This window comes from Canis aureus, chromosome 34 (assembly GCF_053574225.1).
Source record: "Canis aureus isolate CA01 chromosome 34, VMU_Caureus_v.1.0, whole genome shotgun sequence".
Taxonomy (NCBI): Eukaryota; Metazoa; Chordata; class Mammalia; order Carnivora; family Canidae; genus Canis; species Canis aureus.
The window spans coordinates 11,946,945-11,974,707 of NC_135644.1; the positions used below are offsets into that span (position 1 = coordinate 11,946,945).

The 27,763-nt window shown below is 34.9% G+C and overlaps 1 protein-coding gene and 1 long non-coding RNA gene across 10 annotated transcripts in view; one reads left to right on the forward strand and one right to left on the reverse strand.

The window, feature by feature from the left end:
• CHN1 (chimerin 1) overlaps positions 1–27,763 on the forward strand; it is a 206,949-nt gene that overhangs the window by 73,727 nt on the left and 105,459 nt on the right. For 8 of the 9 annotated variants that reach the window (XM_077883238.1, XM_077883245.1, XM_077883242.1 and 5 more), the window contains exons 4-5: positions 13,897–13,928; positions 16,278–16,391. In XM_077883238.1, coding sequence (XP_077739364.1) covers positions 13,897–13,928; positions 16,278–16,391 — 146 coding nt within the window. Of the gene's footprint in view, positions 1–13,896; positions 13,929–15,944; positions 16,004–16,277; positions 16,392–27,763 lie in introns of those variants that run through there. The other variant, XM_077883244.1, reaches the window with a different exon arrangement.
• LOC144304697 (uncharacterized) lies at positions 17,971–27,106 on the reverse strand. The gene is made up of 3 exons (XR_013371630.1): positions 27,021–27,106; positions 24,617–24,680; positions 17,971–18,092 (listed from the first exon to the last, which is right to left on the reverse strand). It is a non-coding gene; the product is annotated as an uncharacterized LOC144304697 (long non-coding RNA).

The following is a 27,763-nucleotide window of genomic DNA, read 5'->3' on the forward strand; positions in this document are numbered from 1 at the left end:
TATTTACAGCTGCATATTTTGGGTATAATTAGAGAAATTTGAATAAGAACTATGTATTAGGTAATATGGAATCATAATAACTTTCTTAGATGATATACTATTAAAATAATTGCTTCTGTTTTAAAAAAAAGTTGAAATGGATTTTGTTATTGTGAAGACTGGTTAAAAAATACTGAATAGCTTCGAAAGTATAATGTCATAACGTCGTAAAAACAATTTATCAAATTAGGCAGGGTTTCATGAGATTATCTTTTAAAATGTCCTGTTGCAATTTAAATATTTGTAGATGTCCAGCCTGCATGTAGTGTTTAAAGATTGCATTTTATTGCTACTGTGCCATGATCAAGGATGATGAAATAATTTATTGTGTAGTGAGAATTTTTTAAAATGCTATTTAATAAAACATTTCATTTTGTTTCATACTCTGACCAGACACAACCTTTTAAACTTTTAACAGAAAGTGAGACATTGGCAGTAGTTCAGTGAAAAGTCTAAAAGTATTAGTAACACAATTATCTTTATTGAGAAATATCTGTACCTTGCCTTTCTTGAAAGAATTTGATGACACACAAATGAAGATGTAATAAAAGGAATAAAAAAAGAAAAGTTGAGGAAAAAACCCAACAAATAAGCTAAGTGATTGCAGTGCTCACTGAGGATCAATAACAGGGTGAAAAGGGAATCACAGTAATAAAGTATGTAACTCTTAAGGATCAGAAAGGCTAATAATATGATCCAGTTTTTACCTGAGCTAAATTATTTTCAAAAAATCATGTGGTTGGGATGCCTGGGTGGCTCAGTGATTGAGCGTCTGCTTTTGGCTTTGGGCCTGATCCTGCAGTCCCGGGATTGAGTCCCACATTGGGCTCCCTGCATGGAGCCTGCTTCTCCCTCTGCCCCTGTCTCTGCCTCTCTCTGTGTGTCTCGCATGGATAAATAAGTAAAATCTTTTTTAAAAAAATCACGTGGCTTATTATGTGAAGTACGTTTATTGATGTTACTTTGACCAACTGTAGTTTCATAGCCCATGTAAAAGTAGACTTATGATCATTTCTCATAGCAGCTGGTAGAACATTAAGGAACAACAAATCACTGACACTAATTTTTAAAGGGCTAAACTGTTGTGGTCTAAGTATATAGGCTTCTGGTGATCTACTCTGATGTGAAGAGACCACGTGAAATACTAGGAGATTGGCTGACTCATAGAGTCTCTGAAAATAATTTCTCTTGATTTAGTTTTGTGATGTGGTTGACCAAATACTGCCATCCACTGAAAAACAAGAGTGTCATATTCTATACTGTTGGTTAAAGGAAGGCATATAAGCACCACGAAATGAAGGGTACAATTGAGATTTTCTTATTTAAATTGTTTTCACTCTGGTTAGTTTTCTTTCACAAGAAATTAGTAATCATGTTCTAAGGGCAAATTGGTGGGCAAGGAATGTTGCTCTGTGGGCAGAAGTGTTTGCTGTGGACTAGCTCTCTTATCACATTGTAACCACACTTGCATGTTGTTCAAAACTGATAATCTGTTAGCTATTCAACTTTGACAGCTTAATAAAGATTAATTATGCATGCATAATTAGTTAGCAAATTGGTAGTGATAACAACTTGTTTCTATATTTGACCAATCTCTTATGTTACCTAATGTCTTTCTGTTTTTACCAGGTGACAACTAAATCGCAATTAATAAAGACTGAGAAATGATCTCATTTTAAAGAAGTGACATTCCTACTCAACATTGCTCTAATGATTAAATTTATAAATGTAGATAATGAGTGTTTATGTCACTAATGCTGCTAATCTACTTATTTTGAGCAATATTTGGTCTCATTAAATTCCTGTAAAACAGTCAAATAACTTAGGTATCTATTTAAAATGAAAGTAAAGCATTAATCAGTGAAATGGAGCTAACATAAAATTACTTAAAGGAAGTTTCAGTTGTAGTCTTGATTAAATGATAAATAGCTGGTTTGGGAGAATCATCTTGGGAGTGATGAGCACTAAAAGTAAAACTGTACTGAGCAACCAATTGCTGTTCAATCTCAAATATTTAACTGAGGAATTGGATTTGGGACATTAAGCGCTAAGTGGCCACTGTGTTTTAAGGGGGAAAATGCAACAGGATTTAATTGCCACTGAAATGTGGAGAGAAAAAGAGAGAAGTTAATGCAGTAGATAAACTGACGGTTCTTTTAAATAAAAGTTATTAAATTATGTGGGTGCTAATTATAATCATATAAAAATGGTCCAGTGACACTGTCTTTAAGGAGATTTCTCTACTACAGTCGTAAGAAAGGGAAAGCTGACCCTGTTTGTGTGGATGTGCACATTGCCATTCCTTTTTTTTCTAACCCCATAGCATTGTATCACAGATTATAAATGCAGAGGCTGGGGAATTATGCATACCTAAAGGGAATATGTATTTAGTTACCAGCCATGTCTCGTGACCTTCTCTCGTGGTCTAAGCCCTGAGCTCCAGTGATGACCACCGTATCCTGCTCTTCCTCAGCTAAATTTCTGTTAGCATCCATGAGACCAAGGTGTGTAGCACCTTATTTTAAAAACTGAATCCTTCAACTGTTAAATCATAAATTACTGAAGACAGAACTCGAAAAACACAATATATCTAATAGTGAGAAGTAACATAATTTGACAGAAAAAAAATTACATCTAATACACTTTTTTTTTTAATTTCAGAAGATCTTACCAATTGCCATTGTGAATGTTAAAATATAGAACTTTTTTATTAAAGGCTACTGTTAGGAAAAAAAAAATAAAGGCTACTGTTAGGAGAAAATTTTGAAATTTAAATACAAATAAATCTTTTTAAAGGGAAAAATGTGCAGGTCCATAACTGAGTGTTTTAAGCATGCTTTAGAGACTAAGCAAATACTTAAAAGCTTGAAAATGATTCTTAATATTGTTACAATGTAGTTTTATCTTATGGTAGAGTTAATTCTGAATTTATCACATGAAGTGAAAGTCTTACATAATCAGAATTACCCTGGAGATCCCTTATCACCTGTAAAGTAATGGTACATATGTTTGTATATATAACTCTGGGTCAGTATAGAAATGTATAAATAATATAATTCAATGATATAGCTTTTGATAATTTAAAAATATATACTTACGTGATTATTAGTTATGTAAAAAGTGATTTTGTTATTTTATGTCAAGTGGTTGGATTCAAACAAATGTGTGTGCATGTGTGTGTGTATAGAGAGATAAACACAGGTACAAATTATATAAGTATACAATATGTATATTTAAGTAGAGATATCAAAGAACTTTCATCTTTAGTTGATTCGTACTAATATGGTATAAATCAAACTAGTTTGGTATTTGGGCATCCTTAAACATGGAGCCTTAATATGCATACGCTTTTTATTTTTTCTAGCAGTCCAATAGTGAGAATGTAGTTATGATTTTTAAATGCATAAACCAAATCTCTCTGTGACATATTTTTGGAGCTGGTGTTGTAGGGAGCTGGATAGCATTCTTGAGGAAGCTTCTTAATATTATAACAACCACAGTTGTGTTTTACTAGGGTAAATGGGTAAAACAGACTGAGGCTGGACAGTATGCATCAAACAAGTTCAGTGCCGTTAGTGTAATGAGAAATATAGAGGAAGTTACATATGTTCTAATCTAGGCACAATACCGGTTAGATGTATATTTATTATACGTTTTGCTAGCACATGTTTTAAAAAGTCTCTCTTCAAATCTGATTATAGAAGTAGGATTGACTATAATCATTTCTTTACTGACTGTCTCACTCCAGTAGATTATATTTGGCACCTGGCTGCCAATGACTTGTATGTAATAAAGATCCTAAATGTTTATTGAATGAATGAATGAATATTGTTGTGCAATATTTATTTTGCAACATAAAGGAAATCATATGGTTGTTGTTGTATGGTTGTATGGTTTACAAAAACATATCTGTAGCTCTTAGGCTCCAGTCCTTTTTTGTGGCATGTGTGTACTCATGGAACCGTTATTCTCTGAGGGGCTTCTATCTGCTAAATCCTCAGGATTCAAGTCAAGTAAAGCAGGTCCCCTGTCCTCAAAAATCTTCCTGTCTAGGTGGAGGATGGGGCCGTGTATCCAGCATTACAGCTGATTTTGGTGGCAGTTCCTTTATTGTATGTGTGCAAGCGCAGAGTACTTGTGAGAGCATGGCGGATGCAACCACAGAGCTGGGCAGGCATCACTAATAAAAACTTCTGTGTTCTAAGTGCAGACATTTGGAGTTTATCCTGATAGTTATGGGAAGATTTAGATTTAGGCATAGAAAGCACATTCTGTCTGTAATGTGGAAGATGGGCATTTTAGAGACAAAGATGGGGTTAGAAGGGATTACAGTAATCCTAGTGAAAAGTGATAAGGGCATATCAAGTGTTTCTGAGAGTAACCGAGAGGGTAGGAAATGGGAATACGTAAAGCAGTAGAATTCACAGGACTTTGGTGAGTAGATAGTCATGAGGTTGGATGAGAGAGAGAGAGAAGTCTCATAGATGTCGCTGAACCAGTCAGCTTCCTTCTCGTGCTCTTCTCTGAAGTCAGACTTGCTTGACAAAACCACAACCCTGCTCCTGCCTACTTTGCATGTACTGTACTCCCAAGAGACTGAATATGGCTGGAGAAAAATGAAGTGCTCAACAGGCTTCACATTGAATTTATGAACCTCAACTTGATACTTACTGCTCCCTGGTAGGTATACTGTGCTTTCCCCTCAAACCTGTAATACCTTATTCCTCCCCTACTTCTCAGCTCATAATCTATATCCTACTTTATTCCTGATTGAAACAGTTAGAAGAGAACTCCCACGAATTTTGAATGCCACATCTACTCAGCCATTATCATTTGGATCCACTGTTCTGCATTCTTGCCTGTTATCATAGATGATGGGTAGCTCTCCACCACACCAGACCCCATTTCCTCTCATCTACTTAAGGACCTAATCCTAACAATTACCCCTCTCCTTCATCATCAACAGTTTTTCTCTTTTTACATCAGGCCATGAACATTCCATTTTAATTATTTCACCCATCTTAAAAATTGTCTTGACCCTACTTTGTCCATCTGCTCTGCCCAATTCCTTAGTTCCCCTTTGTAGAAAACAATTGAAAGTACTGTCAATACTTTCTGTTTCCAATCTTGCTCCTCCTATTTTCTCTTAAACCCACTTTAGTCAGGCTGTTACCCACCACCACTCCATCAGAACTGTATAGCAAGGTCACCAATGACTTCCACCTTGCTCAGTCTAATGGTCAGTTCTTGTGCTTAACCTGTCAGCAGCATGGGGTGCAGAGGATGACTCTCAACTTGATACACTTTCCTCACTTCCTTTCTAGGACATTATCGACTTTTGGTTTTTCTCTTGCCTTCACAGTCACCTTTGCTGCTTCCTCTTCTCCCTGACCTGGATGTTCAGATGCTCCAGGACTCAGTGCTTGATCTTCATTTCTTCTCTGCTTGTATTTATTCCCTGATGTTGTTGCCAGTTTCAGGCTTTAATACAACTGACATTTCCAGTCCAGCCTCTTTCCCCAAGTTCCAGACCACGTTATCAGTTGCTTACTGTACATCCTTTCTCCCTTGATGTCATTTCAAATAACACATCCAGAACAGAAATGACATTTATCTTCCTCCCCAAACCTGCTTTTAGCAAAAAAGATTTCCACATGTTGGTTAATGGCAGTTCTTTCCAGTTGCCTAGATAAAAAACCATGTATCATCCTTGAGGGTTTTTTCTTTTTTTTCCTCTCACCATCCCATGATTAATTCATCAGGAAATCATACAGGGTCTATTTTCAGGATATGTGCACAATATGTTAAGAATCCTACCACTTCTTACTATTTCCATGGCTACCATTTGGGTATGAATTGTGGGAACTGCTAAGAGACCCACCAAAATCCATTCTTCCTTTCTTGAGAAACCTAGTTGGACTAAATTTCCCCATCTTCGTTTATATAGTTCTGTCCGTATGACAGTTTTCTCTTGTGGAATAGAAGTGAACTTAAGTGCAGGATCCATTAAAACTTCCCATTCTAATTTCCTCCATATTATGTTCCTTTCTGCTTGTATTTAGATAAAAACAGGGGACTTTCAAAAAGATGGTGTAGAGCTAAAAGAAAAGATGGAAGCTGTCTAGATGTAGAACAGTTGTCTTCCTGACCCGAATTACTTATCCAGGGATATTATACAAACAAAGAATAAACTTTTGTTGTATCTAGTTAGTATGTATTTAAGTCATTTTGACATAGTAAATTATTCTGCCCCAAAGTACAGTCACCTCTCAATTGTGTAACTGAAATAGTTCTTACTGAACTTTCCCCTTTTGGTCTGTTCTCATCACAGAGTGTTCCCTTTAAAATTTCAGTCAGAGCTTGTCTCTCATCTGCTCAGAACTGTGCATTGCTTCCAAGGCCCTACATAATCTCCCTATCATTTTATTTTTCTGTGCTCATCTCCTACAGTCCTTCTCTCCCCCTGTCGTGCTTTGACCAAACCAGCTTTCTTGTTTTTCACATATGTTAGCTGTGCTCCTCTCTCCAAGCCCTTGCACCAACTCCTCTTTCTGGAATGTTCTTCTCTCTAATATCCAAATGGCTACTTCTTCATATGCTTCAAGTCTTGTCCAGTCTTCTCTTCTCAATGAGGCCCATCCTGACCACTGGATTTAAAATTATATTTTATCACTCCCCCCAGCATTTACAAATCTTACTTATTCTACTTTGTTTTTATAATACTTTTCATTTTGTAATATAATATATAGTTTACTTATTATGTTTATTGTAATCTTCTCTTCCTTGAATATAAGCTCCATAGGATAGGATCTTGGTCTGGTTCGTTCTTTAGTATGTCCCAGGTTCCTTGAACATTCAGTGCTTGACACATAAGTAAAATGCTTAAATAAAGACTAAGTGACTTATTATTTCACTAATAAGTGAAACAATGGGAGGTTTTATGTTTACTGTTTTATTTATTTTTTATTTTTAAAATTATTATTATTATTATTATTATTATTATTATTATTTGTTTACTCTGTTTTAGAGGACATACTTTGCTAGGTGGGAACACAAGAGTTTGTTTCAGAAGTGAGAGGAAAGCACCATAATTGAAATTGTTAGCTTCACCACTGATTGCCACTATATGCTGACAGCCTATAGCTTAATTTTGATTCTATAAAAATAAAGATTATCATGCTCATAGATCTCTTAGATATTGTGACAGTCTGTTACCACTTACAATATACTTTGCAGCTGGAAAACATTTTTCAGTGAATGCGGAATAGTAATATTGAATTATTATTGAATTATTAAAACCATTTTATTTTAAAATCATCCTATCACTCAAAAGCCTGTTTTCACCTTATTTTACTTTTGAAACCACCCCCCCCCACCCCCCACCCCCCCGCCATGGGCAGCCCTGGTGGCTCAGCGGTTTAGCGCTGCTTCAGCCCAGGGCCTAATCCTGGAGACCTGGGATCGAGTCCCATGTCAGGCTCCCTGTGTAGAACCTGCTTCTCCTCCCTCTGCCTGTGTCTCTGCCTCTCTCTCTCTGTGTCTCTCATGAATAAATAAAATATTAAAAAAAAAAAATGAAAAGCCCCCCCACCCCCCCCCCCTTTTTGTCATCTTTTCCTCTTGTTTAAAATTCATTGTTCAATAGGCACTTGGTTAGTAAGGTATGCTTTGATGTCAAAATCTATACCTTAAGGTAGAAGTATATTTATAAAATTGGGGATCACAAATATAATTCCAAATAGAATCCCTTTACCAGTTAACTGTTACATAAACAGATTGGTGGTTTCCACCTCTTAACTCCTATAACCTAGAAGTGACTTGAATCCAAAGTAGGTAAATAGTGAATACAAATAATTTTTTAAAAATTTATCTGATACATTTTTTCATGTAGTCTACTAATAAAAAATATGATATCAGGAAACTGAACTGGTTTTCAGCAAGTCACTAGTCATTACAGAGCTTTAAAAAAACCTCCATAAATATATATTCTTTACTGAATTTGTGAAATCTGGCAGTAAATAGAGAACTAACTGATAAGGTATGCTGAAGGTTAATGGTTTTCTTGGATAAGTCTAAAATACAGTGGGAAACAAGCTGTGTTCTTAGCACTTGTAACTTTGGTCTGAATATCATAAAAAATGTGACAGAATTGAGGAGGAAAGCAGGTACCTAGAAGTTTATTTTACTATTAATGGGGGATAAGTTAATCTTTGTAAGTTCCACAATATCTCTGATCTCATTTTTGTCACCTCTTCCCTACAAGTCATTTCCAGCTATGTAGCTCTTTGATGAGTACTTACTCTTCCACTATGCTGGCTCTGCTCCTTTTTTTTTTTTTTTTTTTTATTTTTGTAAGTATAATTTTTTTTGTCTTGTTGAGGCTTAACTATTATCCACGTTGATATTTTCTATGGTGTAAAATGCAGTGAGAAAAAACCCAGTATTTAGAAAATGTAGTGAAATAATTTGTACTTCAGTGGGAAACTGCATTGTCTGCATTGTCTACTTATAGCACATCCTTCTGGGTTATTCAATTCCCATCTCCCATTATCTTTGAGTGGTTGTAAAACTCCTCCTCCTCTCTCCTCTTTCTTTTCTCCCTTTCCTCCTCCCTGACTTTAATATGGGAAACTAAAATAGATCCAAAGCTAGAGTTGACTTACTAGTTTTTAATTCAGAACCTACTCCTGTATGAAGCAAATACCAAATGTACACTTTTCTCTCTTTTCCCCCTTCCATGCCTCCAAACTGAGCCATTTTGAAAAAACGGTGCAAAACAAAATCTTGATACTTGGAAAATTGTGCTTTTATGTGTAGCTTTTATATACATACTCTAGAAATACGTATTATTTCTTAAAATTTCATGTATGTATATCCTAACTTTTATAAGCATCGTAAAGACTTCCAGGCTAGGTTTAAATACTTGCCTCCAAGTACTTACTGCTGTTACAATGGGAACGAGGAGGAGATAATGATTTTCTGTGATGTCTGACTGGGTTAATAGCCTTGTTATAAAAGAGCAGTACTAAACATTTTAGAAATTTTCTCAATGTTCTGCTTCATTGTTCAAGTAGTATTGCCTCCAGAAATATATATTCTTTAAATTTGAATTTATTTATTATTTATTTTTTTATTTTTTAAAGCTTTTTAAAAAATTTTTTATTTATTTATGATAGTCACACAGAGAGAGAGAGACGCAGAGACATAGGCAGAGGGAGAAGCAGGCTCCATGCACTGGGAGCCCGACGTGGGACTCGATCCCGGGTCTCCAGGATCGCGACCTGGGCCAAAGGCAGGCGCTAAACCGCTGCGCCACCCAGGGATCCCTAAATCTGAATTTAAATTGGAAAAATTTTGTGGGGGGATACAACTGTTCTGAACTATAGCCATGGGACAGAAGAAAAAAAAATAATCTGAGAAAAAAATAATCTATAACATAGTGTGGGAGGAGGGAAGGGAATTAACATTTATAACATTTATAATACTTTTATTGTTTATTCCTCCTGTTTTCAGATTTCCTTTGGAGAGCAAGAAACATATATATTAAACAAGATCTTGTTTGTATAGACAATAAGATAAATATTTGAAAGAGTGTAGTTGCTGAATTTGATTAAACTATTTTATGTATGAAAATAGTTCATAACACTGTTAAAAAAAACAGTAAATGAAAAAGTAATTCATTAGTCACAAAACTACAGTAAATGTTAATTTAACAAATACCATTGATACTTAAAATATTGTAAAATGATATCTACTACTTAGTGAATTCTTGTATATACTATGCACTTCATGTCATATTCAGTAATGGTAGATTAATTTACAGCTTTCTTTCTCTGGTGGCATGATCTACATCATAGCAACCAAGCTATAGCACCTTTTATTTCTAGTTGGGATCTGTTTTGTTCTCCTCATTTCCCATTTTTCCTACCCATGATAATGGTATATTAACTAGTAAACATAGAAAATTAGAGAAAGTAAAGCATATAATTCAACATAGGTGCTAATTTAAGATCCTTTTTCACTTAGTCACATTGACTTCAGCTAGTTTTAATCTGTAAAGTCGACTATTGTGAACTTTATTTTTATTTTTTGAAACTTAGAAACAAGCATACAAATATTTGTATAAACATAAATATATTTTTATTATTGCATATAACATTTAAATTCCCAGTTGGATGTATTTGCAAGTAGATTAATTGGGATCATTAATAATCATTGCTTATATTACTAACCCTTTTTTATTTGATTATCAGAGTAATGCTATCATATCCGTGAATTTGAAAAGATTATTCTAGATCACAACTTAAGTAATGACATCTTACACATCAGCAAAAATCTAAAGGCTGTTGTAAAGAAGGAAAACCTCTTCTCTTCTCTTAGGTTCAGTGTCTGGGGCCTACACATTGAACTGACAAAAGAGAGATTAATTGTGGAAGAGGTTTATTTCCTCTGCACACAGGAGAAGAGGGGCTCAGAGCTGATAAATGAAAACCCCAAACGGCAATTTCAGCTGGTGGCTTATATACCACTTTAACAAAGGGTGATAAAGTGTGGTGAAGAGACCAGGCAAAGCAAAAGGGGTTTGGGCCTCAGAGGGGTTAGGATGAGTTGTGGAATGGTGATTAGGAACTGTTTAGTAAGTAAGGGTATTTTGGCAAGGTTTCTTATGCAGACTCCAGTCATCTCAGTGGATTAAGAGTTGTCCCTGGAATCATTGTGTTCTTCTCTCCCTGTTATGGGAGGGGACACCTTTACAGAGGGAAATTAATGTCCCACTTTGAGGTGAAAGGGGGAGGGCCCATTGTTCTTTCCTTATTTGTGGTTTCTTAATTGCCTTCAGCTCAAAAGAATCCTTATGCTGAAGTGGCATATTCTGATCCCCTTCACTATCTAGATAGAAGAGAAAAAAAAGTTAGTTTAAACTTGTTTTATTTGATACTTCCGTTATAGAAAAGCAGAAAATAGGCGATTGGTTTATCAATTTATTTTGGACTTACTGCTTATTTTGACAGTATTGTATTAATCACCTAATGTTTACCTAATTTCCTTTTTTTAATTTTTAATTTTTTTAATTTAAGAAAAATTTAAATTTTCCTAATTTCCTTTAGTTCAAAATTCTTTTGGGCAAAGCAAAGTAATTATTCAGCAATGTAAGACCTAATCAATTGTTTTATGAAGACGAGTAGTTAGGTAATCAGTGGAAGCATTTTTGTGTACCTAATGCAGGAATATCAAATAATCAGTATTTGTCTTGGGTTGTAACACCATTGGACTGCTACACCATTTAAGGCCACCAGTACCTCAGCCACACCAATTCTTTGTACTGTCCAGAATGTCCATCATTGAATACAGTGTATTCAAGAACTTTCCTTTCTTTTTACTTCATTCCCATAGGCCTGATAAGCTTCTTTTACCTTCAGCCACCTGCAAAGATGTTAAGATTTGAGGGACCCTATTGAGGGAATATATCTTAATATGTCCAAGACTCTAAAATTACACAAAAATTAATCTTGATTTCTATTTTTAAAGGTGTTATCAGATAATATTAGCAATGCATAAATGCATTCTTTATTAAAAATTATGTTACAGATAATACTAAAGTCTTTCTTTTGCCTTCCCAATGGGCCCATCAGTTCAGCTCTCCCCAGCCTTCCTGGAAAGAAACCATTTGAATTTGGTATATATTTTTCCAGATATCTCTCAATTCTGTAAATGTATATTAAAGTATAGTGTACCTGGGCTTTTCCTAAATGGTGCCATACTGTATAATTACTCCATGACTTACATTTATATTCAATAGTTTGTCTTGGTGACTTCTTCATGTTACTCCCTGTAGATCCACATCATTCCTCCAAACTGCATTTACTATAAATCAGCTTACTAATTCCCCTATTGGTGTATATTACTGTAAATATATTTATTTTCATTTTAAAATTTTTTATTAAAATATTTTTAATCTGTTAAGTCTATTTTTATATCTTAAATTATTGAAACATAAATGACATACCATGCTGCATTAGTTTCAGGTATACACCATATTAATTCAAGTTTATAGATTACTCATTGCTCACCACAACCAGTGTAGTCATCATCTGTCACCGTACAATGTTATTACAACATTATTGACTATATTCCCTATGCTGTACTTTCTATCTCCATCATTTATTTTATAACTGGAAATTTGCACCTCTTAATCCTCTTTATTTCACCTGTCACCTCCCTCTTGCTCCCTTTGGTGACCATGATTTTGTTCTCTGTATTTAAGAGTCTGTTCATTTTGTTTTTTTAAGATTCCACTTAAAAGTGAAATCATATGGTATTTATCTTTCTGTGTCCAACTTATTTCATTTTGCATAATATCTTCATGTTATTGCAAATGGCAAAATCTCATTCATTTTTATGGCTGTGTAGTCATTGTGTGTGTGTGTGTGTGTGTGTGTGTGTGTGTGTGTGTACAACATTGTCTTTATCCATTCATCCATCACTGGACACTTGGGCTGCTTCCATAATTTGGTTATTGTAAATAACACTACAGTAAACATAGGGGTGCATATATAATTTCATTGGGTAAATATCTGGTAGTGAATTATTGGATCTTATGATATATCTATTTTTATTTTTTTTTAAAGTAAGCTCTACACCTAATGTGGGACTTGAACTCATGACTCTGAGATCAAATGTCATACCCTCTACTGACTGGGCCAGCCAAGGTGCCCCTCTTTTTTAAATTTTTTAGGAACCTCCATACTGTTTTCCACAGTGGCTGCACCAGTTTGCATTACCATGAACAGTGCATGAGGGTTCCTTTTTCTCCACATCCTCACCAAAACTTGTTTCTTGTGTTTCTTAGTCTATCCATCCTGACAGGTGTAAGGTGATAAATCTTATTGTGGTTCTGATTTGCATTTCCCTGATAATTAGTGATGTCAGGCATCTTTTTATGTGTCTGTTTGTTATCTGTATATCTTCTTGGAAAAAGACATTCAGGACATCAGAACCCAGTTGAAATGTCACCTTCTCGGGGAGGCCTTTCCCGCCCACCCAATTTAAATACTTCATTAGCCCTCCCTTTCACATTATACGGACTTATTTTTTATTATAGCACTTAATACTACTTTCTATTTTACTGTTTGTTTTCTCGAAACTTCTTCTGTGTCTCTAAGTTTCAAAAAGTAATGACAGTTTTTGTCTTATTACAGTAATATATCCTCTTCTGGGTAGGACAGCACCTATCACACAATGAACATCCAGTAAATGTTTCTTGAATGTATGGGCCAGATACTCTCTTTCAGTTTACTCCAGTACAAATTCTTTAGAATCCTTTCTGTGGAGCCTTTCTTTAGCCACAGCCAACATACCTGCCATGCAATGCTGCGGGGAGGAGAGGGATAAACTCTAGTGAAGGAAGAGCTGATGGAAGGAGAAAAGGGCAAGATTATATTGAGGTGTGAACAGAATGGAAAGGATGGAGTAACAGGAGAGAGAGGAAGGGAGAAAAAGCTACAATCTGTTCTGACACAATTGTGGCATTAAGTTTTATTTTACTTTTTTTGGATAAAATGATGTAAATATTTTTCAGATTCATAAAATCCTAGAAATGAAAGGTTAGATTTAATCCAACTCTTTTTACATACATAGCCCTTTTTAGATAAGAAATAGACCTGAGAGGTGAAATGAGAAGTCCGAATGGCAGAGTTAACCTGCTGATAGAACTGGGACTCCAGACTGTGATATTTTAAATCTTATTCTAATTCCTTTTCTTAATGTATGTTTTATTTTACCACATATACAAAATGTTGATTTATGTTCTGAACATTTGCATCTTCACAAATATCTTTTTTTTTCCTTCCCAAATAGGTGGAAAACAGACCAAAGTACTATGGAAGAGAGTAAGTATGGATTATGAGAAAACATTTTATAGATTGGAATATGTAAGAGAGGATAAATGGTAATGTAAATGTAAATAAATATGTAAGAGAGGTAAATGGATGCTTGTAGTAAAAATAAAAGCAAGATGGAAAAAAAAAGCAAGATGAAGGAAGTATTCAAGTTTGAATGAGTTAAATTATTTTCTGTTTACAAATTATTCTAACTGGTGAAAATATGAAAAATAAAGAGAATAGTGTAGAGAAGCAAATAGCATGGAAAAATGTGTATATGGAATGATAAAATAAAGATGCAATTCATATAAATAATTAATCCTTGATGTGTATGAAGGAAAATGTATATATTTGTGTGTATATGTATTAAGCATATCAATGTATATTTACATAGGTACATACAGTGAGGGTAGGGGTGGTTTATTGTATATTTATACTTTATTTTCCAGATTTTCTATAAGTAAATTTATGCTATGCAGAAGTAACTAGTGTTAACAGTCCAAAGTATTACCTTCTGAGGATCTATTTTCCTAATGGTCTTACAAAATTGAGATATTATAGATTTAATTTTATATCCTGATTTTTCCACTTAATAATGAACATTTTTCTATTTTATGAAAAATGCTGTAGTAATTTTTTAAATGCTTAATTTTTCTGATTATAAAAAAAAGAAATACAGCCCTTTGGAACAAAGAATAAAAATCACCTATAACCCAATCATTCCTCGAATAAGCCTTTTTCAAGACTTAAGATTATATCAGATAAACAATGACGTGTGTAGCAAGTATTTTAAATTTTTTAAAATTCTGTTTAAGTTTTCATAACTTTTGTGAATAGAACATAGAACATAGGCACTTATGAGTTGGGGAGAGCCACTGATGGTACTTTTTTTTTTTTTTTTTTACTGATGGTACTTATGGTTGTAATTTAGTCACTGCTGCTTTTGGCACTTAGTTTGCTTCTAAACTATATTATAAAATGATATTATCAGAAACATCTTAGTGCATAAAGCTTTTTCTGGGGTGGAAATTTCGGTTCAAATGGTATGAAGAGTTTTACAGATCTTTAAATAGCTTTGTCAGGTTCTGTTCCAAAGTCTGTATCCTTGAATGTGATTTTATTTTAAAATAATTGAGTTTTTAAAAACAAATAAATATTAAATTTTACCGACATTATTAACTGATGTCATGTAAACTTAAAACAATATGCTAATATGCTAATCTATGGTATGTGTTACTACCAGGCATAGGTTACCAGTAGTCTTCCTGCCTCTGGCAGAGTCTGATGGATCTGGTTCTGAATGATTGAGAGATATATGAAGATAAGAAATTCCCAGGGTCCACTTTTAAACCTAGCTGCTCTGATTATCATGAATTGAACATATGTACCATGAACTGTTTTAAGACCAAAATTGAGAAAGACTGAACCATTTCCATTATAAAAACTCCAAAAATTTGCCACTTGTCCACTAGTAAAGTCCCTACATTTTCAAGGTGCCATTTCATTCCAAAATCAAGTGACTGTTGTATTTTTCATACTAGTGAAAACCACACGGTATCACTTGAGCAATCCCTCAATTCAGTTATTCTTGAATTACTGAAAGGACATAATATATGTGTAAGTTCTTTGTAAATTTTAATTTTAAATCACCATACAAATATATAAGATTTTTTCCCTTTTAATAATCATCAGTCACCACTGACATTTTTTTTCAGTGTTTTATGTCAGAATGCTGTAGATGAATCTACTGTCTTTGTGTAAAGACTGTGTTATTTATGTTTTTTCTTCTTCCTGCTTTTTTCCCTGTTAATCAAAAATAGGATTTTAGCAGGGAGTGAAAGCAAGTATTACTGTTGTTTGCTTTTGGCCTGAGTATCCAGTGATGCAGATTATGCACATTATTGAGCAATCATGCCAATTAAGGGCAACCCAGGGTCCTGGGAAATTGCCAACTTAGATTGTGAGCCAGAATTCTGGAGCAGTGCCACTAATGTGCAGGAAGGAAATGGGACACTGCTGGATATTTGTTAGTATGTCCATATGGTCAGACAGCTACATGAGAAGGGAACGTCCTCTCGAGAGAGGTGGTTGATCTTCCCTTAGATGGATGTGAATTTTGATTTCAAAATTGTTAAATGAATTGGAGAGCTACTTTGGTATGGTTCTTGTTACCACAGGGAAGCTGGCCAGGGGCCAGGCCCAGAGAAACACAAGCAGAGTTAAACTCAACTGCTCCCCTTCGACTATATGGCAGTACTTTGTCTAGAAAACAACAGGAGAGGGTGGAGGGGTTTATTTTATTTTGCTTTACTAAAAAAGGTAGAAAGCATTCAGTTTCTGAATTGACTTTTTTCTTAGATTTCACGGCATGATCTCCCGAGAAGAAGCAGACCAGCTCTTGAGTGTGGCTGAAGGGAGTTACCTTATTCGTGAGAGCCAGCGTCAGCCGGGAACCTACACTTTGGCTTTAAGGTTGGTCATGGACCTGTAATTATAACTGTGCTTCATTTAAAACCCTCTTAATAGAGGGCTTTAAATTTTAAAAGCATCCAGCATGTAATTGAATTGGTTCTTGTTTTCTTGGACCTAATTACCATTTTAATAGCTTTGAGACCCTTAAAAAATTCCTCATGAATGGTAGCACTCAGTAATTAAGAATTGAAAAACTTTTAAAGCATTTTTATTGTAGCTGCTTTCTTCTATTTCATCTTACCCTTTCTGTCCCATCTGTCCTGCTGTGTCAATTCCCATCGATTTCTTGAATAAGGAAAGGAACTGAGAGAAATGATCTTTGTAACTCATAAAATTAAAGCCAATATCATTTCTCTTACGTTGGCTTTTGGTTGAAGCAGCTTTTCTTGGGAGCTCTTGGCTCTTTCCTCTCAACTGAACTTTGCCTAGTATTTTGGCTCTTCTTAGCTTATAGTATAGTGCACAGAAACGTATTTCCATGCCCTGCAGTAATAACAGAACAGTAATACAATAGCATGCTTACCCACTGGGCTTACTTCCTGCTGGGCCTTGGACCTCATTTAATCTTCTCAGCAACTCTAGGATGTGTGTACTGTTACTATCCTCACTTCACAGAGAAGGGAACCAAGGATGTAGAAGTTGAGTAACTTGGCCAGGGGGATACGTTTAGGAATTTGGGTAGCTGATATTTGAAGCCAGCGATTCTGGCTTCAGAGTCTAGGCTCTTAGTCACTCTCCATTGCTGCCTCTCCAAAGGCTTGGAATAATTATCCATTGTCTTTGTGCGTTCATTCATCCATTCTTTGGAAAAGACTTAAAAGTAGAGACTTCCTCAGAAGGGGGTCAGAGACATGGCAATTATTTGGGTAGCCACAATGAGAGAACAGGGAAGATGATGTTGTTGTTCTAATATGACCATGTTGAACTCCTCTGATCACTCATGCCTGTTTGAGTTAGCAGGGACTGCTCTTAATCCCATCCACAAGACTTAATCTTTCTGTCAAAAATCTAGTATTGTTTTCTACCAAATTCTGAATCAGTTGTGCTCTTGGAGAATAAAGCTTGTTTGCAGGTGCAGAAATTTTATTTTAATGGCAGATTATAAAATGTGAATCTTCCTTCAATTATTTAATTATGTTGTTTTTTGGTTTAAATTCTGGTATATGGGGAAAAATTCTGGGCTGGAAATTCAAATACTTATTCATTTTACCACCAAATGAACTAAAGACCGATTCAGGTAAATCACAGAATTCCCTGAAGTCAGTTTTTTCTTCTTTTTATGGCAAGCATTCTGTAATTCTAAGATTCTATAACACTCCATTTCCCAATAGTCTGACTGTCTGTGTGTTTGGGGTAAGCGAGTGTACACATGAAGACATATGGACCAGAATAACGAAGAAGGACGTAGGATGAGGGAAATATAGATAGATATCTGCATAACACTCTCCTTTCCTTTTATTGCTATCTGCCCTAAATCGCTCCAAGGTCACATAGGAAGTTACAGAACTGAACTGGAGCTCAGTGTTGCCTCATTGCAAAGTTCAGGTACTTCATTATATCATATTGCTACTCACCTTCTAGCGTGGCTGTCCCTTACTTTTCACTGAAGGACATCAGTGAACATCCTAGGGCCAGGGGTTTAGTGTAGAGAAAAGTGGCACCTCAAGCTCCAAGGCTCTTCCTCCTTCCTACCTGTAGGAACTGTAGGAATACAGCAACTGTGTTTTTATAATATAATACAATATAATATAATCCTGTAATTTTATAATTACTTACATCCAGTTGAGCCTAGGAAATCTGAGATAGAAATTGGAGGATAGATGAGCATGAGATGGATGGGAATATTTCTAGTTCTTATGTCTGGAGGAAACATACAGCCTTTCTTTTGTTATTGAAAATAACCATAAAACTATACATAGAAAAGAAATAGTAATGAGTAAAAGGGTCTGTAGTTGGAGTAGGGAATTTGTGAATATACACTGTAATTTACATGCTGAAATATGATCTTCCTGGATTTGAACTAGATGTATAGCAGGAAAGTGTTAAGGAGAATATGAAAATAAGTTGTATTGATATATTGGATATTCCCCATTTGAACTGATGATTCTTCCAAGTCACATCAGTTTATTTTGTTTTCAACATTATGCATGATCTGTTTAGGGGAGCCAGTTTAAAAATTTATAAACATCAATGTTCAATATGCATTTATTGTGTTAACCATCAGCCCTAAAGTTACCAACAACCGGGGCACCTGGGTGGCTCAGTGGTTAAGCGTCTGTCTTTGGCTCAAGTCATGATCCTGGGGCCTGGGATCAAGTCCCACATCAGGCTCCTCATGGGGGTCCTGTTTCTCCCTCTGCCTATGTCTCTGCCTCTCTGTGTCGCTCATGAATAAATAAATAAAATCTTAAAAACAAGTCCTTGAATTCAAGTTACTGCATTGGCACCTTAACCTTGTTGTGTACAAAACTGAACTTGTCCATTTTCCTCCTAAGTACGCTGTAACATCTGTATTCCCTTTATTAGCTGGTGACACTATTATTTAGTCAGTCCACAAGACTGAAACCAAGACCTCACTTTTCTTTTTTTTCTTAGCTATATTAAGATGTTTGTGGACCCTGGTAGTACTGCATTTAGAAGCCTTCATCTCACATTGTCTTAGACACCATATCCCATATCAAACATTTTTTTTTGGTGTTTATAAGATTAAGTTTTTAAAAAAAATATATAAGTTGCTTTTAAAATTAACTTTAGTTTTGAGTTTTCCTTTTGTATTTGGGAGCGCACCTTTTTTTTTTTTTTTTATTTCATACTTTCTCATAGAATGGAAAGCCCATGGTACTGTGCCTATATTATCTCATGGTTAAGAGGACTTTGTCTTCTTGCTCATATCACACAGCCAAACCCAACAGCCTTTTATTTTTTCAGGATTTCTCAATTTTACCCTTCTTTTTGATTTCAAAACTAGTTCAGTAATTGCTTGGAAATCTCACTCTACCCAGCCTTGTACCCTCAAATGTATCTTACACAGTATCATTAATGACCAATCTTAAAATCAGATGCAGTGATCAGCAAAGTTGTGGTGTTGAGTGGGGCACAAGGTTTCAAAGATCACACCTCTCTCTATCATTGGCATCTCCCCAGTACTTATGGGGCCTAATCCTTCAATGATGATCTTTATATATAATGTGAGGATTTATGTAGGGGGGTATGTATTGTATGTGTGCTGTCATGGTACCAATTTTCTGTAATCAGAAAAGAGATTCTCGTTGTACAGCTTAGGAGGTTGTCTGTATGTAATGTCTTACTTTTCTCTTGTGCAGCATCTTCTCCTGTACCAGATCTCAGCCTGAATTTCAGGTCATGTTTTTCTGGCTTTTCTGCCTTTGCTCATGTTGACCACTTGGTTCAAGAAAAATGATTGTTGATCAGTGAAAGTTTTTTATACAATGGAAGCATATAGACAGGCATTCACATGGTTGGAATATGTAGTTGAAGACAGAGTGCTAGCCCAAGCACTGGATTATATGTCACAAAGCATGAAGTATTTCAGTGACTTTGGGATTTTCTGTGTATTGATTTTGACAACATTTGGATTAGTTACAGTTGGATATATTGCAAATATCAAATAAAAAACCTAAGATAATTTAAGGAATTTGGTTTTAAAAACATTTTTTTTATGATTTTCATAGTTTAGAACTAATTCTTTAAAAATATTTAAAGGTCATTATATAATTTTTCTCACTAGAAGAAAAAATTAGGTTCAGTGTTATACATACAGAATGACAAGTGAAGAGAGATAGGACTAGTGCATGTTTTGTATTGTCCTTTTTATTAAATGTTAAGAATATTTCATATTTTGTGTTACTTAGGTGCAAATTTTCATTTTTTTAAAATTCTAATTCTCTGATTAAATTCTCCATCTTTTCCTGTATTTTCTTAAACAATGACCTATCAAAACAATTGTTTAGTATAAATAACTGATAGAGTTACACAAACAGTGCACCATGAATTCTTGGAAATAGTGAAATAAGAAGATGTAAAGATCAGTGAAGAGCTAATATAAGTGATCATATGAAATGATCTTTTAAATATTTGGTATCTATTTTCTCTTGCCACTCCTATACCTGATAAGGTCTAAACAATTTCTGTATGTAGATCTAATGACAACACATTGAAAACTGGCCTTTTCACTATATTTACCTAAGATTTTCATATTTTTATGGAATTGATGTGAATGCAAAAAGTCCTTTACTATCTCAACAAATTTATAAATAACATTGTGATCCTCAATAGCTGTTTACCTTTCCTGCCTTAGCTTAAGTGTGCTAATGGGTGAATCACATAGCTTGCCTCTAGGATCTCACTGTTACTCTTCCTAAGCCATTCATTTAACATAGGGCTAACTTGCTTGGATTCCATCCAATAATTTTCTTGGAAATATTAAAATGCCTCTTTATATCAATGTTGCACATTTACTATGATATCAGGACTAAAGTTATGCATTGCTTTGATTTATTATACTCTTTGATAACATTGGTTCCCTTGGATATACAAATATCCCTTTTTCTCAGTGGCCTGATCTGCTAAATTTATTCATTTTTACTGGCAAGAAAAATGTAATCTTAAGTATGTATTTTACTAAAACTAGAAAAGAAAGCTGGAAGAAGAAACATTTTTTAAAAGATTGAAAAAAATAAAAAAAATAAAAGTTTGATTGATTTGAGAGAGAGAGTGAGCACGAGCGCACACGCCTGCATGAGCAAGCAGGGGAAGGGGCAGAGGGAGAATCCCAAGCAGATTCCTTGCTGAGTATGGAGGGCCACACTGGGCTTGATCTGAGATCAGGACCCTAGCTGAAACCAAGAATCGGATGCTTAACTGACTGCACCACCTAGGTGCCCTTGGAAGAACATTTAATGACCTAAACAGGAAAACTTTTGATTAACGTACAGGTTGAAAGAGAAGAAGGTCAGAGGAAATAAGAAATTGAGATTTTAAAACATCTGTCACAAAATATAATTGCAATTACTGCTCTCACTGTTGGAACTTTGAAAATAGTTGTAGTAACTTAGAGCCTGACAAACATGAGTTCTAGTTCCCTGACCTTATTATATATATTTACCTCTCTGAGCTTTAGTTTACTATAGAGTGGGGATTATAATCCCATTAGTTTGCAAAAGAGAACTTTTAAAAATCTGTAATTAGCACCATTTTAAGAATCAAATTCTCTATCAGTTGAGACTCGCTCAGGTCCAAGTATTATCTGATTATCTGACATTCAAAATAAGCAAACTCTATTGGCTCAAACAATAAATTACTTAAGGAAATACCTCACATAATGAGAAATCCGGAAATGCAACAGCGTGGATGATCAGTACTCTATCGATGTTATCAAGGACTTGTTATCTTATTTCTATTCATGGCCACTCACAGCATCAGCTCCAGTCTAAGCCTGGCTTTTCTTATAGTCAAAAAGTGGCTGCCAGGGACGATCAGAGTTGTATGCTTCCTTGTTTATGCCTAGCCACAGAGTACAGCAGAACCCCTCCCTTCGCATGCAATAGGCATCCTTCCCTTCAAATTGACCAGGCCTTCTCAGGACTCCTTTTCCCACCCCCGAGCCAGTTGAAAAATCTGCAGGGAAATGCATGTGCTGATGCTTGCCTAACCAGCACATGCTTCTAGAGCTGGGAGATGGGCTCAGTTTCTTTTGGAAGATAAGGCTTGAGAGGAAGTCTGAATGACCAGACAAAATCCGGTTTTCTTTTCATGTTTTAAAGAAGGAAGTAAAATAAATAAATAAATAAATAAATAAATAAATAAGGAAGTAGGTTGAATGAGGAGAGAAGATGGATGATAGCAGTTACATACTATAACATCATGGGTATTCATCAAAGTAGTTTCCTTGTTCTACAGTGAGGATCCATCTCTGCCATAATTCTTCAAATCTTTTAGTCCTGATCAACCTCTTATTAAAGTGGTATATCCAATTTTTAGCTTTGGTAAATAGTAAGAAAATCTGGTATTAGCTTCAAAGAAAGTTTTATATGAGGTGAGACACCAGAGTTTTGTAAATTCTGGGTTTTGATGTTCTTTTGCTTATGTTTTTCAAAACTTGATTTAAAATTTTTCCAAACTGACTTTAAAATAATTCAGTATTTTTTTAAAGATTTTTTAATTTATGTATTCATGAGAGACACAGAGCGAGAGAGAGGCAGAGACACAGGCAGAGGAAGAAGCAGGCTCCATGGTAGGACCCCGATGTGGGACTCGATCCCAGGTCTCCAGGATCACAACCCAGGCTGAAGGCAGCGCTAAACCACTGAGCCACCCAGGCTCCCTAATTCAGTATTTTAAGGGTGATTGGGAAACCTGATTATGTTAATAATTTTAGCACAGTGAAATCCATTGTACGTTGACTAATATATACCTTAAAATATTTATTCCTGGTGTGTCATAAATGTGTCAAGGCCTTTTGTTTGGAGACAGGAGCTTGGTTTTCACTGTTAAATTGGGTAATTAAAATAATCCCTCAGTCAACTGCCTCATCAAAAATAGTAGCATTTATTGAGCTTCTATATCCTGTTGGTACTATCTACATGGGTCAAGAAAGACGACGTTTAAAGGTAGACTAGAGGTTTGCCAGGTAGAAGAATAGGATGTGATGAAAAACAAGCATTTAGGTAAGAAACAGCCAAGGAGGGAATATATAGAACAGCATGGAACATTTGGTGTATGGCAGGCTGCTAGGGTTTGGGGGTGCAGGAAGTTTTAGCAGTAAGTGTGCCAGGGAAGCCTGGTATTTCATCCTTAAGAATTTGGATTTTATCTGTAAAATTTATCTGTAGAAAATGGGAGTCACTGAAGACTTTTAATAGAAGGTGATCGTTATGTTTATAATTTGGAAGGATCATTGTGGGAAAGCAGTAAGAATAATTAGTGGAAAGGATAGTGGGAGCTAAGTTTTACCAGAATTATTTAGGTAATTAATTTGGCTACAGAAAAATAATGTTTAAAAGGGTTTCTAGATATCTTAATGGATTTCGAAGGGCTCCTGTTGAGGAGAAATGTTAGCTACAGATTTGGCAACACCAAAGACATTTCTTTTGAGTCTGACTCATTTTAGCTTCTCTAAATTGGAAGAAGAGCAAGATGACGTATGTGCAAGAGTCTTGATAATCCCTAAATTCTGTATCTGGATATTCCAGAGAATGCTTTATACCCACATTGTTTGGCACTTTCCTGTTAGTTTTGAGCTGACCACTAAGATAAGAGTTTTTGGAAAATTTTAGATAATGAAGAACAAACGAGAATTTAAAAACTGAGAAAGCATATTGTTAATATGTTTGAACATATTTATTATATATTTTAAAAACTATATATCCTATTGGGGCACCTGGCTGACTTAATTCAAAGAGCATGCAGCTCTTGATCTTGGGGTCATGAGTTTGAGCCCCATGTTGGGTATAGAGATTACTTAAATAAATTTTTTTAATTAAAAAATATGTATATCTTATTTCTTATTCAATAAATTTTGAAATATGTATTGGTTTATGACAGTCTGAAAAACAAAATTCATTATATAGGACAGTGTATGGTATTATGCTACTTAGGTAAAATTATGTATCTGTTTGGGGTGTGTGTGTATATATATATGCAGAGAGAAGTCTAAAAGAATCTGAGTTGCCTGATATTTCTTTACAATGCATGTGTATCATTTTTATAGTCACACACAAAAAATACAATAGTGTGATTTTTATTTTGGGAAGAATCAAAGAAGCTACTTGCAACCTTGGGTCAAAATGGAAGGTAATAAAAAAATGGAAGATAATAACTCCCAAATCTCTGAAGATTTAATTCTAAATGCAATGTATCAATTTATTTTAATAGTTGATTAGGAGAAGAATTGGTCAGTGTTGGGAGCAATAGAACGGAAGTCACAGAAGACAGTGTTCTAGAGTCCAGGGTCTATGGAACAGGGGAATCTTGGCCAACATTTGGTAGCACTATCTCTAGTATAGAGGTGAATTTGAGGAACCACATGAGTGTCCCACTATTAAATATAATCAGTTCTTTCCAACTTTGGTTGTCAGAGTCTGTGAGTATTGTTTAAAGACTCTACTGCATTTCCCAAACTCAATTGATTCTGAGACCCTCTTCATGAAATCCCTCTGTGGAGCATACTTTGAGAGATTTCCCATTAAACAATTTGATTTACTCACATTCTATTGTTCTGGACTTCATGTTCACCAAGCACTCTGATTAATGGCTTTTCAAGTGATCTGTCTACAGGGAGAGGAAATTTTAAATATGTAGGTTGAGTATGAAGAGCCTGTGATATATTTCTCATTTTCAGTCAACAAATTAGAATTAAATGCTAGCAGCTGGGGTGGGGTGAACAAGGAAAAAAATCTACCAGGTTTCTTTTATTTGGTGAGTTCAGATAGATACCCTCCCCACTTTTTTTTTTCTCTTTTTCACACGCCTTTTTGATAAATTAACCTAAAAGACTTTTGCTAAAATATTAGAGAAAAAAAGTTAAGGGCTAATTGACTGATTTGTTTTATTCCCATTTTCTGGGTTTTTAAATTTTTTTTTCCTGGCCTGAAAAAAGATTTACCTCCTGTCCAAAGAGTATTCTGAAACTTCTACCTATATCAACCACTTAGCTTCTATATATTACAAAATTGCAACTCCCCCCCCCCCCTTAACTTTATTCACAAGTCTTGGCTTTCCCATGTTATTGTATCTTAGTCTTTAAAGAAAAGTTTTTAAAATTGTAATTAACATAGGAATTCACCCATTTAAAGTGTACAATTCAGTGGGTTTTGATGCATTCACAAAATTATGTAATCAATTTTAGAACATTTAATTCATACCCATTTCTTTAAAAAGAAACTCCATACCCATTTGCAGTCACTTCTCACCATTGGCCTACTTTTGTCTCTATAGATTTATATATCCTGGACATTTCATATAAATGGAATCACATATAATATGTGGGTTTTTTGTGACTGACTTCTTTTCCTTAGCATGTTTTCAGGGTTCATCTGTGTTGTCACATATATCACTATAGTATTCCTTTTTATTAATGTATAACATTTGAATAATATTCCGATGTATGGATATAGACTACATTTTGTTTCTCCACTCATCAGTTGATGAACATTTGAGTTGTTTCCACTTTGGGGCTATTATGAATAACATTGCTATAAATATGTGAGTATGAATAATGTTGTATACAAGTTTTTGTGTAGACATACGTTTTCATTTCTCTTGAGTTGATACCTAGGAGTGAAATTGCTAGATCATATTGTGGCTCTATGTTTAACATTTTGAAGAACTGCTAAATTTTTCTTCAAAATGATTTTAGAATTTTATAATCCCACCTGTGATGTATGAGGGTTCCAATTTCTTCATTCCTTGCCAACACTTGTTAGGATGTCTTTGACTTAAACAGTAGATATGACATCCTCATGGGTGGAAGGTGGTACAGCATTGTGGTTTTGATGTGCACCTTACTCTGGAATGGTACTTCATTTGTCATGTTTTTTTATGCTCACTATGGTTTTTATTCACTAGTATACTGTCTATTTAAGCTTCAGTTTCATCTCAAAAGTTATGCATACATTGCAGTGGATTTAAAACAGAAGGTAGAGAAATCAAAAAAGCTGATTTCAAGATATTTTTGGTCTTTGTGTTCTTGAGGCACAACATAAGGCAAATTCCCCTGGGCATTTCATTGAGGGTGGAGTTGAATTTCAAGTATATTTTGGGGCATGTTGACAGGAACTTTGATACGAGAGAGGTAACTGACTCTGATCATCTGCTTTGTAAAGGGAAACTGGAATCTGACTTATGTATCTACTTTAAGGTACAGAACCTACCTGGTTCTCAATTTAAGATCTGTTCCTTGGTAACCAGATACTGCCCCAGAATGTGTTGCTAACATGCCTCCTTTCCTATGAATGACTTGGCATATATGTGTCTTATTGATGGACTTAACGATTTTATAAATATAAGAGTTAACATTTACTGAATATTTCCTGAGTCAGGCAGGCACTATGGTAAATACTTTATGTGCATTATCTTTCAGTATTTTCTGATACTTTTTCATATTTTGGCACCCATTGAAAATTGTGATGTTCTATATGGCATGCTAAGGTAAATGTACCATATTTACGTTAATGTGGCCTGATGTAACCAGCCCAAGGACTTCAGCTGCATCAAACCTTCCCAGTCTCTAACAGTACTAGACATTTTTGATATCTTTTAACCTGCAACCTCCATTCAGAGCATACAGGTTGGAGAACCCAGTTTTATCTACAAAATAAGCCCATGTGGTAATAACTGTATTTTCTGCATTTTACAGATAAGGAAAACAAGACTTAACTTGCTAAAAAACAAAAAGCTAAGAAATAGAGGATATAACTTGTTAAAAACAACATCCAAAGTAATGATTAACCATGCAGCGCTTTTTATAAGTTGACGGGGGTTTGGCACGAAAGTAAACTCTTAGCTTTTAAATTAATGATTTTTTAAATAAAGATGTTTTAAGTTAACACATTATCATTTTTATAAAGCTTATCAACCCTGTTTCAGGCGTTTTAGGATAAGATTACTTACACTAATCCTCAAGGGTTAACTTTTCACCATCACATGTTCCCTCTACACACAAAGAGAAAAGCAAAATCAAATATATATAAAGTTTAATTATTTAAGCTAAAATTTCATTATCAAATCATTTGATGGTCATTTGTGCTTATAAAAATAATTTTGTAGTGAGCTTGGATAAAGAAAAACAGCAGTAGTCATCTATAAAAATAATAGCATATTTGCATTTATGTAATTTACATCTATTACAATTATGAAACCAACACATGGATGTAGTTATATTTTTTTCAAATAAGAGAGTTTATAAAAAAAAAAAAGTTTATATAATGCCAAATTACCTTACTTTCACACCACATACTTTTAGTTCCACTCCTTAGAAATGATGTCATTCTCAATTAGGTGTCCTTCCAGAAATTCGTCATGCATAAAATAGACATATTTTTATGGCATGTATACATTATATTTTATGGCATGTTACATATGCATATATTTTTATGTAAAATAAAATAATTTAAGTGATCACTCTTAGTGACTAACCATAGCAGTAAAGGTTATCTCTAGTCTTTTTTTTTTTTTTTTAAGATTTTATTCATTTATTCATGAGAGAGACAAGAGAGAGAGGCCGAGACATAGGCAGGCTCCATGCAAGGAGCCCAGTGTGAGACTTGATCCTGGAATTCTAGGATCATGCCCTGGGCTGAAGGGAGGCGCTCAACTGCTGAGCCACCCAGGTGTCCCCATCTCTAGTCTTTACA